The sequence below is a fragment of the Ranitomeya imitator genome, chromosome 6 (genome assembly GCF_032444005.1).
Source record: "Ranitomeya imitator isolate aRanImi1 chromosome 6, aRanImi1.pri, whole genome shotgun sequence".
In the NCBI taxonomy this organism is placed as follows: domain Eukaryota; kingdom Metazoa; phylum Chordata; class Amphibia; order Anura; family Dendrobatidae; genus Ranitomeya; species Ranitomeya imitator.
In genome coordinates this window covers 469,516,232-469,531,938 of record NC_091287.1, presented here as the reverse complement: position 1 = coordinate 469,531,938, position 15,707 = coordinate 469,516,232, and the positions used below count along the sequence as shown (strand labels likewise).

The 15,707-nt window shown below is 45.0% G+C and overlaps 1 protein-coding gene across 1 annotated transcript in view; it reads right to left on the bottom strand.

Moving 5' to 3' along the window:
* Positions 1–9,143: 9,143 nt before the first annotated feature.
* STMN2 (stathmin 2) overlaps positions 9,144–15,707 on the bottom strand; it is a 108,877-nt gene continuing 102,313 nt past the window's right edge. The window contains exon 5 of the mRNA XM_069731513.1: positions 9,144–10,403. Within this exon, the coding sequence (XP_069587614.1) occupies positions 10,344–10,403 (60 nt within the window). The 3' untranslated portion in view covers positions 9,144–10,343. The remainder of the gene's footprint in view (positions 10,404–15,707) is intronic.

Below are 15,707 nucleotides of genomic sequence, written 5' to 3'. Positions count from 1 at the left end.
TCTGAGCGCATTGCTGCTAGAGTAATACATAAAGGCCCCTGGACGGCATATCTAAAACAGCTAGAGTTAAAACAAGATAGGGAGAAGAAAAAAGGATACAAAAAGGAAGAGGTCATGCGGCAATCCATTGTGTCTATAACAGAAAAGGTAAGCTACAAATGACAGATGAATGAAGACCCCCATCTCTGAAATTGTACTGGGATTTAGTGGAGTATGTCTTTATATGTAATTATCAGAAGATGATATTTGCTTGTTGCTACAAATCACTGACTAGTGGGACTAGCAGTCCCTTCTTACTAGCTCCATCCAACTCCCTTAGTTGAGTGCTAGCCCTCTACTCCCATACGTGTAACTTCTGACACCAATCCTCCAACTGCCCCTCAGAGCCATTGTCTTCCACCTGGTCAGACGGAAGCAAGGGTTCTACTGCCTGTATTGTGTTGTTATTTACAGTAAACAGCTTAGCAAGGGTAACATATTGGGGTAAATGACCTCTTTCTCCCCACAATTCAGGATGCATATCGGTACCCTCCCCTTGCAGACATCTACTACCCCTCTGGCTGTCAGTATGGTGGGCCTACTATCAGAGTACACGGGTTCTACCATGGCTTGGTAGTCTTGACCCCGAGGTCAATTGCTGCTAGACACTAGATTAACATTTCACTCCTAAGGGGTATTGCAATGGCGATTGGATCACTCACTCAGACGCTGCCAACTTCTCCACCAGACAGCTCTACCTGTTGTCTCTGCATCAGGGCTTTGATCTCTTTTTGCAGGACACGCTGCTCACCGGAACTGGCAGTTTCGACTACCTGCTGCAATAAAACAATTACCTCGCCAAGACAGTTTTCTATCACATTGGTACCTAGGGTCATCATTGGGTTACATTCTCGCCGATCAATATCTACAATTATCAGACCTTGGGCATTCAACTCTACTCGACCCACCTTAGTGGTCACCTCCTTATACCCCACTTGTGGCAAAGGCTGACCATTGCTGGCGACTAGTGTCAGATCATTATCTGGGCCACGGGTAATATCAAAGTCAGCCCTGAACCATTTGTAAAGAACATATGGCATAGTCGTCACCTGGGAGCCAGTGTCCAGTAAAGCGTTCATCTGGATGCCATCGATCACAATGGGCAGGACCAGCCTTCCTCCCACATACTTGCCTCACCAGCTTTGTGGGCCTGGTCGTCTTACTCCTGGGGGTTAGCCCTCTGCCCCAGGGGTTGCTTGTTTAAATTGCAGAATCTTGCGATGTGTCCCACCTTGCTGCAGCGGCAACAAATGAGTTGTCCGTCCTAGTCATAGCGATCGTTGTCTTTCCCTCTGGTCGGTGGGATCCTCTTCTGCTGTCACCAAGAGATGTCATCTGGACTGGAGGCAAGCTGGATCTTCTCCTTTGGGGACCCTTGCATGGACCGCACGGTTTTGGTTAGTGCAACCACACTTTGGTCAGATCCTGGACCAAGAGATGTAGTTCTGCAGAAGGGTCATTACCCAGGGTCTGCGTATCGGCTACAACAAGGGTCTGGGGAAAGGATGCCGCCTCCTGTTGGTAGCTCATTGCCGGGTGCCTAGGGGGCGCTGTGCCGCTGGGATTTGGTTCATGCAGCACCCGGATGGCCCCATCTTTAAAGTGCACAAAGTCCAGGTCAGGGTTTTGTAGGGCCATGAGCTGTGTTCTGTGGGTGTTGGACAGGAGTCCCTCAGTAAACTGCTCCTTTAACAATCTGTCCCCATCTTGCACGCTGTCGGGGTCAACCGCTTAATGGCCCGTATCACCACCTGGAGATTAAGAGCATAGTCCCGTTAGTCCCGTATACTGTCCTGTACCCTTTGTTTGCACCCAAAGAATCTCATTTTTATCTCTGCTGCAGTGCGGGTGTCAAAGGTGTCCTTCAGCCTGGCCAAGATTTGTTTGACAAATCAGTGCCTTGCCATGACTTTACTTCCCTCTGGGCTGGAGGGTACAGGGGGCACACTTTAAACAAACTACATAGTCTCTTCTTGAAATCACTCAGGGTGTGTGACTCCCCTGAGTACTGCGGTAACCAGGTCGCTCCCGGTATGTACGGCATCGATAGTGGCATTAAGGAGGCTTTAACTGCAGCTGCTGCTGGATCCGGATGGTTTATGGAGGCTGCAGCCGCCCCTGGATCTGACTGCACCACGGGGGCTGCGGCCACCGCTGGGCCTGACGGCATCCTCTGGATCTCCACCCGGATTGGACATTTGCTTCCCCCCTAGTGAACCCCAGCCAGGCTTTGGGTATTGTTACCATGGTCAGCGGCTGGTCCACTGGCTGGATGGATTGTGCTCCTGAGAGTTTTAAAGTCGGGGTCTCCTCCTTTTTGTCCACTCACGGCAGAGCACGGAGTGTGGCTTCTCTTCGCGCCTTCTTTCTGGCTCTGCCCACAAAGACACACCCCTTCTGCTTCTCTCACGCTGTGCGGCATGACAATGGCAGTTACCATTGAATTTAATAAAGTCTATGGCGCACAGGACCCAGTGGCACCGGGCTACGATATCATGTTCATGATGCCAGAATGCGACACCCGCTAGGGTCAGACGGGTCAGACGGTTCTCAGAGGGGTGGTCATGGCAGCAGTGACCCGGTCCATGGCCCTAGGCACTCAATAAAAGTAATGCACTGATGTTTGGGGATAAAGTTTATATAGGAAAGGGGATTGTTCATGACGCCACCCATGGTATTCGGCTATAGATGGCCAACGCTGCTTAAAGAGACCGCTGTGGCCGATGGTGATGCAGTTGGGATGGTTCTGCTCCCCACAGGTGGAGCGGGGCCCCAGGGCTACTGGTATAGTTTTGTGGATGTTGGGGTTCAGGATTGAGTGTATAGGCAATGACTAGAGAACACAAGGGCTGCAGTTTTCTTTACCTTTAATTCCTGATGGAAGGTGCAGTCCGGAGCACAGGTAACAGGTGGTAATAGAGATCTGGGCAGCCTGGAAGCAATTCAGGATCCACCTAGCCAGGTGGATTTGGAGGCCTTCCCTATTGCTGTCTGTCCATGAAATAGAACATTCCTAGTATGGCAGGCAGCTTGAGCCTGTTCCAGGTGTCACAGCCTTGTGGTGACACCGGGCTCTAGTATGCTGCTGTGCCTCAGGGTGTCAGCTGGGGCCAGGAGACTTGCAATCTCCTGCCCATCGGATTTAGTTACTGTGCCTGCAGTTCCCACACAACCACGGACTCCGTTGTGCGGTCTTTGGTTCTCAGTCCTGGGGTGAGCTCAGTCGCAGCTCCAATCTCTCAGGTTCTCCTCACTTGCCTCCTCTTCTTTCCTCTCAGACTCACACACTGGCTCTGACTAACTCTGCCTCCAATCCAGAATTTATAGGGAAGCTCCCCTAAAATAAGGTGCTAGAGCTCCCCCTTCTGGTCTGGAGTAGAAAAGTTATTGCATGCTGTTGTACCTGGAAAGGGGATCCCTCTTTGCTTTCAGGCTTGGCATCACCCTCTGTGAGGGAGGCAATGCCACTGTGGCAACCGGACTCCTGGGGTACCACATTTGCACTTGTTCTTCCTCGACAGCCTCCACTGCTGAGGCAGATGATGATCCTGGCTCCTCATCCTGTGTCTCCACCACCTCGGCCTCAGATGTTGTGTCTTGGTCACATAAGTTGGTCTCTGTTCTGTAATTTAACATTTCCATGATAAGTACAAATATTAGACAAAAATAGGACAATTGGAAACAATAACACAGAGGATTCAATTCACAGTCTAAGCTCCAGGATGGGTGCCAGAATGCTAACTCAATCCTTATACAGATATGGTCTCTTTTTCAGGGTCCCATTTCCATTTCTGGAGTCTGTCTGAGGACAAAATCGGACATGTGCATAGTAGAATAACATGGACATTGTGAAGAATGCCAGCCATCAAAACAACGGATAGCACTCATTTAAGTTATGCACGAGACCTAATGACGAGCCATCAATATAAAAGTCCCAGGCAACCCCTCTACTCAAAGCCAGTAATAAATGTGAGCCAACTGAGACAAACAAGCAACATCACAGATCCTTCTGATACTCAGATGGGGTCTTGTGGACTTAATAACAATGCTAAAAAGAACCTGCATTAATGTGGACTCCGATAGCTCTGTTATTGACAACATATGTTTAATTTAGGTCAGAAAACTTCCCAGAATATGACAAAATTTCAGACATTTTGCTAACAAAGTCTAAATTTTGGAAGTGATGTCTAATTAAATTCAGCTCTCTATGTGTGCATTGTCTAAATAAGAAAAAAGGCAAAAGTATTGTACGGCTTGTTATTTTATAGTGTTATACAGTAGATTGCACAGCAGAACCCATTGTCAGTCAGGGAGAGCTGGTTAACAGTTTCCTTTTTCCGAGATGGGATGAAGCTGCCTGATCATCCAAATAATAACCATCCGACTGTTGTTTAATTGCCAATGTGACACTAAATAACACACTTTGCTGCCTGCTTCGTATCCAGACAAAACTGAAGCTGAAAATCTCTATATGAAGCCAACTGGGCAAAAAAGGTAATTTCAATAGAAAAGCTGTTGGGAAAAGTACCATAAATGTAAAGATCGATCTTTTCATTCTAGTAACATGTAGGCTGAGTTCCCGTGCCAGTGATCATCCTTTGTCAAAAAAATTGTGCAGACAAATCATTTTTACCTGCCTGAACAGAAACTGATTTCAACTGGATCTATTTTCGTAACATTGAAGTATATGGAAAAAGGGTTCAATTAAATAGCCATCCGTTTTTGTCCCATTTGAATTATCTGTTTTTTGCTTATTGGAGGTGGAAAAGTAAATATTCAATATATACCACTGGATATGGGAACCTTCAAGTAATCATCTCCAGTGGCATGTATAAGTTTGGGCAGTTGCTGCTATTGTGAACAGTTAAGCAAGTAGAAGATGAAATGATCTCTAGAAGGCCTAAAGCTAGAGATGACACATTTCCTTTGTATGTTAGGGAAATTAAATTATATGTATGTGTATATATCTAATATATAAAGCTGAATGTGTGTGTGTGTGTGTATGTATGTATGTATGTCTGGGATTGGCATCTGCACCGTCGCAGCTACAGCCACAAAATTTTGCACAGTCACACGTCTGGACCCCGAGAGCGTCATAGGCTATGTTGTGAGGTGAAATTTTAACCCCGTGCTTTCCAATTCACCAAACAATTTTGCCCCTATCTACATAATGGGGAAAAAGTGAAAGGAAAAGTGTTGGAGGCGTCGCAGCTACAGCCACAAAATTTTGCACAGTCACACGTCTGGACCCTGAGAGCGTCATAGGCTATGTTGTGAGGTGAAATTTTAACCCCACGCTTTCCAATTCACCAAACAATTTTGCCCCAATCTACATAATGGGGAAAAAGTGAAAGGAAAAGTGTAGGAGGCAAATTGACAGCTGCCAGATGTGAACAAGGGGGACTTAAAGAATGAGAGCGATGGCGCCAAAGAGTATATACCATACAGTTGCTAAGGTGGGGCCCCGACATGAGATACTCACCACATACGGGGATATGAACACACACACAAAATGCGCCACACACTACCACGTGCTTGAACACATATTACCCTCAGCACACATTTCACCACAAATACACCAACCTCGCCACATAAAAGTCGAAACACAAAAGTCGCCACTCAAAACTCGCCACGCGCAGAACTCGCCACATGCAAAAACTAGGCTCTTGCAAAACTCGCCAGAAGTGCAAAACTCACCTCATGGAAAACTCGCCACACGCAAAACTTGCACACGCGGAAAAATTGCCACATGCACAAAAGTTGCAACACATGCAAAAGTTGCCTCACACAAAACTTGCACATACTCAAAAGGCACCACACATAAAACTCGCCACGCGCAAAACTCGCCATGCGCAAAACTTGCTGCACACAACTTGCTGCACTAACCTGTCACATGCAACTCGACACACAAAAAGTTGCTACACGCATGTTGCCACACAAAACTCATCTCACAAAAGTCGCTACATGCATGTCGCCACACGCAACTCAACACACACAACTTGACAAACGAAACTCGCCCTAAAACACACACAAGTCTGGTATTATCCTTCAAAAATAAAAATCTGATTAATAAGCAGACAAATTACAACAAATATACCATATAGGAAATACGGCAGCTGTCAGTCACATGACCTGTCTATTATGTGTATGTGTGAGCTAATATATACTGCCAGGGGGCGGGCTTCCTGTTGGCTGGGGATTTATCAGGCTGCCAATTTAGCTTACAAATACTGAGGTAAAAATACTGAGCAAATAACGTGTGAACGAGGTCTAATACAGGAGGAGATGACACACATGTATATACTATATACAGGGGAGATGACACACAGATATATACTATATACAGGAGAGATGACACACAGGTATATATTATATAGAGGAGGAGATGACATACAGGTACATATATATACAGGAGGAGATGACATACAGGTATATACTATATACAGGAGGAGATGACACACAGGTATATACTATATACAGGAGCAGATGACCTACAGGTATATACTATATAGAGGAGGAGATGACATACAGGTATATGCTATATATAGAAGATGACATGCAGGTATATACTATATATAGAAGGAGATGACATTCAGGTATATACTATATATAGGGGAGATGACACACAGCAGGTATATACTATATACAGGGGAGATGACATACAGGTATATACTATATACAGGAGATGACATACAGATGTATACTATATATAAGGGAGATGACAAACATGTATATACTGAGGTGATGAGGTGAAAATGATAGGTGTGAGGTGAAAATGAAAAGGTGTGAGTGCAAAATGAGAGGAGTGAGGAAAAATAGTAGAGTGATCAGAAAATGACAGATGTGAGGTTGAAATGACAAGTGTTAGGGGTAATGAGAGGAGTGAGGGAGAAAATGAGAAGTGTGAGGGAGAAAATGAGAGATGTGAGGGGGAAAATGAAAGATGTGATTGGGAAAATGAGAGGCGTGATGGGAAAATAAGAGAAGTGAGGTGCTATAACTAACCACAGATATTTACTATGCCCAGGCAACGCCGGGCTCTTCAGCTAGTCTATATATATATATATATATATATATATATTTATATATATATATATATATATATATATATATATATATATATATATATAGTCATTTTTCACATCTTAGAATTTCCAAAAAGGAAAATGGGTCAATGCAAAAGTTTGGGCACCCTTGGAGATTTCTGTGCTCAGATAACTTTGACCAAGATTTAAGACCTTTATTAGCCTGTTAGGATTATGGCTTGTTCACAATCATCATTAGGAGAAGCCAGGTGATGCAAATTTTCCAGCTTCATAAAATCCCAGCCCCCTCAAATCTTGTGGCAAAAAACAGCAGCCATGGGTTCTTCTAATCAGTTGCCTAGCACTCTGAAAATGAAAATGGTGGAGGCCAATTGCAAAGATGAATAAAATTCATAATCAGTATTTTAAAACTATAGATCTTGGAAACGTGACATATTATCTAGGAATCCAGATCCAAAGAGAAAAATATAGAGGCTTTCTTCTAAACCACAAAAATGTAAAAATCAACTCAATTCTGAATCAATTTCAAATCAAAGGTATAACAACCCAAAGAAACCATCCTGCTTAAAGTTGGAAGGAGAAGATGATCTGTTACCTAACAATGAGAAATATAGACAGACAGTAGGTGCACTTCTTTACATAGCAGCTTTGATTCAAGCGGATATCACAGCAACAATTGGAATTCTGTGCAAATATGTGTGAAAAACCATGCCAAAAAGACTGGAATGCCATTAAGATAGTTTGTCGATATTTGAAAGAGACTCAAGATATACTGTATACACTCGTATATAAGTCGACTCGTGAATAAGCCGAGGCACCAAAAGTTGCCATGAAAAACTGGGAAAACGTATTGACTCGAGTATAAGCCGATTATGCAATGTCCCCTCATCCCTATCCTTGTATGATTGGCTCCTCATCCCTATCCTTGTATGCATGGCTGCTCATCCCTGTCATGGTATGCAGGGCTCCTTATTCCCATCCTTGTCTGCATGGCTCCTCATCCCTGTCCTGGTATGCATTGCTCCTCATCCCTATCCTTGTTTGCATAGTTCCTCATCCCTATCCTTGTTTGCATAGTTCCTCATCCCTATCCTTGAATGCATGGTCCCGCATGAGAAAAGCATAAAAAAACACCTCTTACTTACCTTCCCTGTGCGCCCTTGCAGCATCTTGTTCTGGCTTCTAGCAGCTCCTGCTGATGAGTGATCACATGTGCCCGCTCATTAAGATAATGAATATTCACCTCACTCCACTCACCGGGGACATGTGATTGCTCAACCACAGGAGCTGCCGGAAGCCAGAACAAGATGCTGCGAGGGCGTGCAGGGAAGGTAAGTAGGTTTTTTTCCTATAGCTGCTGGAAGCCGGTGGCTGCTGCTGTAACTGTGCGTGCTATAAGAGAAATAAATATTCCTTGCCAGTGCAGTGAATATTAATTTCTCTTTAGCAGCGGGCACAGTTACAGCGGCAGCCGCCGGCTCCTGCCTCCTGTGACCTGCTGCTCCACCGCTCCCCTTCCCTTGACGACATCTGGGAAAATGACTCGTGTATAAGCTGAGGGGGGCATTTTCAGCACAAAAATGTGCTGAAAAGCTTGGCTTATGCATGAGTATATACTGTAAATTTAAAGATATCTGCAACAGATCTAAAATTCACAGGTTATGTGGATGGAGACTGGGCTGGTGACTTAAGTGATTGTAAGTCGACAAGCGGTTATTTGTTCAAGCTTGGAGTTGCTTTGTCATCCACAGAAGCAAAGTATGTGTCTGCAGCCCACACAAGTCAAGAGGTCATTTTGTTAAAGCAATTATTAGGCGATTTTGGTAGCCATCAACTCAACCGACGATGGTGTGAAAATGGCAAAAGTCACAAAATTCTTGTGCAACGCTGTGTTGTGAACAATTTTGCAACTTTTCAAAGCTTTTAAAATCTATGATGAATCGACCCCAGAGTACTCAGAACTGTTGATCCACCATTGTTATTTTATGAGCCTTACGAGCATACATTAAAACAGATATCTCCAAAGTTTTCTTCCAGGTAAATAAAGACAGCCATGTATAAGTTCTCAGAACCCCAGTTCTTTATTAACCACAGCTTGCTCACAATAACATACAGGAAATAGCACTAATGAAGAGTAGAATATGCAGGCAGCAACTTCCATGGGGCAGGAACAATTTCAAAATCGCAACTATATTCGACACTTGGCGGCTGTTAGGCAACTCCACACTTGGCACGTGCACCCTGTCTAATGATCCCTGTAGATTTGCTGACAGCATTCAGTAATTTGCTAATGAAGGAACCCCTCCTAATGCTGAACAAAGGGATAGTTCTCTAAGTTCAACAAAAATAATAATCTTACAGGGTTAATACAGAATTATGTTGTATAAAATAGTCCTCGTTGACCATTGCAGTATAGCAGAGAGAGTACAGGGAGCTATTGCTGGGAGAACTAGGGCCAGATTTGCTCATTATAGGTCTTTGTGCAAATCGGTTCCTAAATTGTGTTACACTATCGCTACAAGTGTTTGTTATCAGACCCTATGTACCTGTTATATGTAGTGTAATTCACCAAAAAACAGTGACATCTATTCCCCAGGTGTTACAAACTATCAAACTAATGGAATAGCAGTTTAGCCTACACCGGAAATCACTGTAAACGTCTTACGATGACACACAAAGAGGGAGCATTTCCATTTTCTGACAATAAGAATCTTTCTGGACACTGACATGTAATAACATCATTCTACTTGGGTTATAAAGACTGAATTAACAAAGTGGAAAGCTTACAAAATATCCAGTGTGGCTGAATGATGGCGATCCTCACCATCACCGGCCTAGTGATTATTGTATGTAGTGCACCAAAATAAAGTCGGCAGAGAATGAAGTTAGACATGGGTATTTTGGAAAGATTCTGCAAATTCATTTTTAGAAGAAACAGACGACACCTAAAGCCTGTTACAGGACATGTAAGATTATGAAATAACTTGCATAATGCAATACTTGTAATTTTTTAACAAAAATGTAAGTATTTACAAAATAAGACCCACATTTTTTTTTATTTTTTTTTTTAACATGAAGCAAATCATTCGGCAAAGAGACAACATTTTTTTTAGTTTTTTTCTTTGATTTTTTTTGTTCATCATGAGTTCTTGTCAATTTTTTTTTCTTTGTTTTGATTTTGTGATGTCATACATTTTCCATATTGTTATCGCATGATCCGTAAATATAGGCAAATAAGTGACTAATGGTGGTATATTTTCAGCCTGACAGTTCTTCCTGGAGTTCCTTGTTCCTACGGACCTCAGCAGCATGCCTCTCCTGTGAAGAAAAAAAACATAAGACCTTTTATTACATTAAGTACATGTTTGGTCATGAAAGACAACTTTTTACACTCCATTACAAGTAGCAACTTCTGAACATAACTTTTAGATATTCATGCATTTATGGAGAGACTAGATAACAGCAGATTCCCACAAGGCTGGTCAAGGCCCTTTGGAGAGAGTCAGCCTATAGACCGCCATATACATATTACATTAAATTCAGACAAATCTCCACAATTTTGGTAAAATGGGCAAATTATCTGATATGTGTGGGAGCACCCCCAAAAGATGATGCAATGTGACGGACGGATTGACATTTCCATTGAAAACGAGAATGGGTAACTGAAATTCAAAATAAGCCACTGTCAGAAGTGTTTGTCGACAGTTTTCTCTGCTCTCCACATTGAAAGCACACGAACACTTGCCTTAGAAGTTCATGTGCATCTGTGGGTTGGGAGAGATAGCTGTCTACTTAGCATTAGCAAAAGTTATCTTATGTGTATGGCTATCTGAAATCAGGTTGGTTGTGATCCTTATTTACAGTGATTTATTGATGCTTTGTGTGAATATTTCTTGGGCCAAGAGCTCTTTCATTTATGACTCCACTATACACATGAACTCTCAATGAGGAAAGGAGAATAAACCACTGCAAACCTATGTTTGTGGCTTATCCCCAGTAGTAGAACAAAAGGATAGGTCAACGAACTTCAACAAGCCTGCCATCATTGGGAGAGTGCCAGGACTCCAAATACACATTAGATGGCATGACATTCAATCTCTTACCGACGGCCGATACGCCTTTTCACTGCGGCTGTTAAGGGGCCTTATTCCTCAGCGACGCTTTATCATGGCGTTGGGGAATAAGTGTATAACGTCCCCCAGCAAGTGAAAATCCTGCAGGTGACACTTGTTTATGATTGCTGACACCCTGAAGCATTTGCCCTGACTGGTTTTGGAATAGATCAGGGTCAATTGACCCTTAAATGCCACTGTCAAATGTGAAAGAGGCATTTAAGTGGTTGAAGAGTTAAAACTCTCCCTTTAGCACTATTTGCCCCAAATCTTAATTACTTAATCAGTAATATCTTGAATGCATTATATTGTGGTAAGTGTGACACGGATGGCACAGGCATGCCACATGGATCCTGCACATGCACACATGGATGACACAGATTGAAAAATTTACACACGGATAATGACAAAAAACACGCGGATGGTCAAAACGAAATGTACTACATGGATGTGTTTTTTATGCTGTGATATGTTATGTGGGTATCATTTTGTGTATATTTATGTTTTACTGATTTTCATAGTGTTTTCTTGTTGCCCTGTATCATTCCGTGTATTCCTCATATTGTCTAGAGTTTCAATTACCTTCCAAAAGGCTGATAATTGAATTAACTCACTTAAGGTACCGTCACATTAAGCGACGCTCAAGCGATATAGACAACGATGCCAATCGCTGCAGCATCGCTGTTTAGTCGTTGTGTGGTCGCTGGAGAGATGTCACACAGACAGCAACCCGATGTTTACCCTGGTTACAAGTGAACACATCGCTGGATCGGCGTCACACACGCCGATTCAGTGATGTCAGCGTGTGATCCAGCGACGAAATAAATTTCTGGTCTTTTAGCTCCGACCAGCGATGTCACAGCAGGATCCTGATTGCTGCTGCGTGTCAAACACAACGATATCGCTATCCAGGATGCTGCAATGTCACAGATCGCTATAGTTATCGTTCTAAAGTTGCTCAGTGTGAAGGTACCTTTACTGTCTGCAGTCTGACTGTATCTATGCCTCTTGATGACCCCCTCTAGTGCCTTAATCTCAGAGGCACCTTTGTCAGGTCTGGGAGGCCTGAAAACCTCCCCAACCTGTCTGACTACCCCTGGACATAAGGAGGGGGTTGGGGAGGACAGGAGCTGGGAAGTCAGTTCCTTTGTGGTGAGGATGGTGTGAACACAGCACGTCAGAGAGAAAGGGAAGCATATGGATTTTTTATCCTCTGTCTGCTGGATTATTGGACTCTCATCTCCTTGGACATTACTGAACTGCATTCGTGTTCTGGACTATTGTATCCTCTATGTTGTGGATTGTTTATGCACCTTTTAGTTTTGCCTATAATAAAGGTCTTGGGATTGTTCACACTTCCCTTCCTCTGTTGATTGTGTGGTATCGGAGAAGGACCCCATGACAACTGGTGGCAGCAGTGGGATCAACAGAGTGTAACCCAATGGAGAACCACCCACAGAGTGAGTACAGAAATTGGACTGTATCCAGTTTACAGGAGAGAACCAGAAACCTGGGCCTGAACTACCAGGGACTGACTAAAGAAGCCTTAATTGAGCTACTGGTGGGTGCTAGCCCAGCCACCTCCTCCCAGATGTCTGAAGGACAAGGACTGGAGACAGGGATCCCCACCCCAAAAAGCCAGTGGTTGGTGTGGTATGAAGAAGAGATGGTGGTTCTGGGCCCAGGTGTCTCTCAGGAGTATAAGGAGGAGGCTGCCCGCCGGGCACAGCGGAGACAAGAATCAATGGAGACAAGAAGCCTTAATTGAGCTACTGGTGGGTGCTAGCCCAGCCACCTCCTCCCAGATGTCTGAAGGACAAGCACTGGAGACAGGGATCCCCACCCCAAAAAGCCAGTGGTTGGTGTGGTATGAAGAAGAGATGGCGGTTCTGGGTCCAGGTGTCTCTCAGGAGTATAAGGAGGAGGCTGCCCGCCGGGCACAGCGGAGACAAGAATCAATGGAGCTTGAAAGAGGGAGTAATGCAATGTGGAGTGCAAACCCAATGATCCGGGAGCCTGTATGGATCACCCGGACAAAGTTTAAGCGAGTTTAATGAGGCTTCCGGAGATGTGGAGGGGTTCTTCAAGGACTTTGAGCAGCAGTGTGCTGTGATGGAGGTGCCCCACTCTGGCTGGATGCGTTTGTTAGTGGGACTCCTGAACGGAAGCATGGCGGAGGCTTACCGAACCATTGACTCACAGCAGAATAGAGATTATAACATTGTAAAGCGGACAATCCTGGATTACCATGCTATCACCCCAGACTCATATAGGGCCAAGTTCCGAGATCTCCCATGCACCATGGGGTGATTGTTTAGGATGTATGCACATAAGATGTCCCAGGCATTTCGGAGATGGCTGGAAGCAGAAAACATCTTTACTGTGGAAGATGTTATACAGGCGTTCCTTATAGAACAATTTCTTGCCAAGTGCCCCGCAGAGGTACGGGAATGGGTCCGGGAGTGCATGCCATGTATCGTGGATAGAGCTGCAGCCCTGGCCGATGAAGCCCTTACTATCCGACCGCAATGGAGGAGGTTTCTGGACAATGAACCACGGCCTGCTTCCGCACCCTGTCCCCCTCCGATTATATCTGCCCTTCCACCTAGTTGCAAGCAGATGACAATCACGCCTCACAATCCTGGGCCCCAACAGTTCCGCCCACGACCTGGGGGTATCACAGAGAGGAGATGTTATGGGTGTGGGCAACCTGGCCATTTGCAGTCTGGCTGTCCCTCAAGGATTTGAAGGGAGCCCCACGCAGCCCCACCTCATCCAGTGCATCTTGTGCACTCCATCCTACCTGAGGAAGAGCTACCACCACCCCCACCAGACTGGACCACTGACCACGGCACCATAGATACCCCTCCTGGAGGGTTCGGACTCCGGCCTTTGTCCTTTAGCTACCCAGAGCAATGGCAATGCCACCTGCAGGATGTCTTAATTGATGGATACAAAGTGTCAGGATTTAGAGACATGGGGGCATTCCTGACTATCTCTGACCCCCTTGTGGTTCGACCTGAGGCAATTCACCAGGGTCCGGGAATTTCCATTGTCCTAGCAGGGGGTGCCCGCAAATATATACAGCGAACTTCTGTGCATTTGGATTATGGTTGTGGCGAAAAACTGTGTTGGATTGGAGTTAGGGGACAACTTCCTGCAGATATCCTCCTTGGGAACAACATTGGGGAGTTACAGTGCCAATTTGTGGGAGCAGTCACCTGACTACAGACCCTTCAAGCACTACATCATCCGGACCTCACCGGGGAGCAACCACCACGAATCGCATCAGAGTTGGTAAGCAATATGTTCGCTGCTACTACATTGGGAGAGACGGGATAGAGAGGAGTTTAGGAGAGAAATAGTGGGTGACACTACCTTAGCAGCCCTTAGGCTAAGGGCAGAAACTGGGCACATGGGAGATAATGGGGATGGCTTAACTCGAGAAAACAGACTGTATTATCGTGTAACAAAGGTCAGTGACAAGGGCAACCCTGACACAACGACCAGGCAACTCATTGTCCCTCAGAAGTACAGGGAACAGCTACTCCAACTGGCCCATGACATCCCCTTGGCTGGGCATCAAGGGAGCAAATGGACTGAAAAGAGACTCACCCAAAGTTTTTACTGGCCTGGCATCTCGCAGTCGGTAGCCCATTATTGCCGCACCTGCGATGTATGCCAGCGAATGCGGCATCCAGGAGCTCGACATAAGGTACCCCTGCAATCCATGACCATAATTGAAGAACCATTTCAACGTGTAGCTGTCGACATTATAGGTCCTCTGGCCCACCCCAGCTGGTCGGGGAAAAAATATATCCTGACAGTGGTGAGCTATGCCACTCAGTATCCTGAAGCTGTTGCCCTGTCCAGTATTACAGCAGTAAAGGTAGCCAAGGCCCTTGTTACCATCTTTATCCGGGTAGGGTTTCCTAGTGAAATATTATTGGATCAAGGCACTCAGTTCATGTTAGATCTGGTCCAGTCCCTATGGCATACCTGTGGTGTTCGAGCCATTCGCACCACCCCATACCACCCGCAGACCAACGGACTATGTGCATGCTTTAATGGAACCCTAAAAAATATGCTGAGGGCTTTTGTTGATGTTGAAAAAGACTGGGAAAAATACCTGCCACATCTCCTCTTCGCCTATCGGGAGGATCCCCAAGAGTCCATAGGGTTCTCTCCCTTCGAACTACTGTTTATCCGGAAGGTCCGTTGGCATCTCACTCTTCTGAAAGAACATTTGGAGGATGATATCTCAGACACCGGAATGACCATCATTCCCAATGTTCTAGAGTTCAGAGACAGTCTCACCCAGCTAGCTACCTTGGCTAAAGAACATCAGCGAATGGCCCAGTCCAGACAAAAAACCTGGTATGACTGTAATGCCAGGACCCGGGAATTCATGGAAGGACATCAAGTGCTCATGATTACTGCTTCCCCTGCCAACAAGCTTCAAGCAGTGTGGGAAGGCCCTTATTAGGTTGTCAAGAAAATTAATGACACT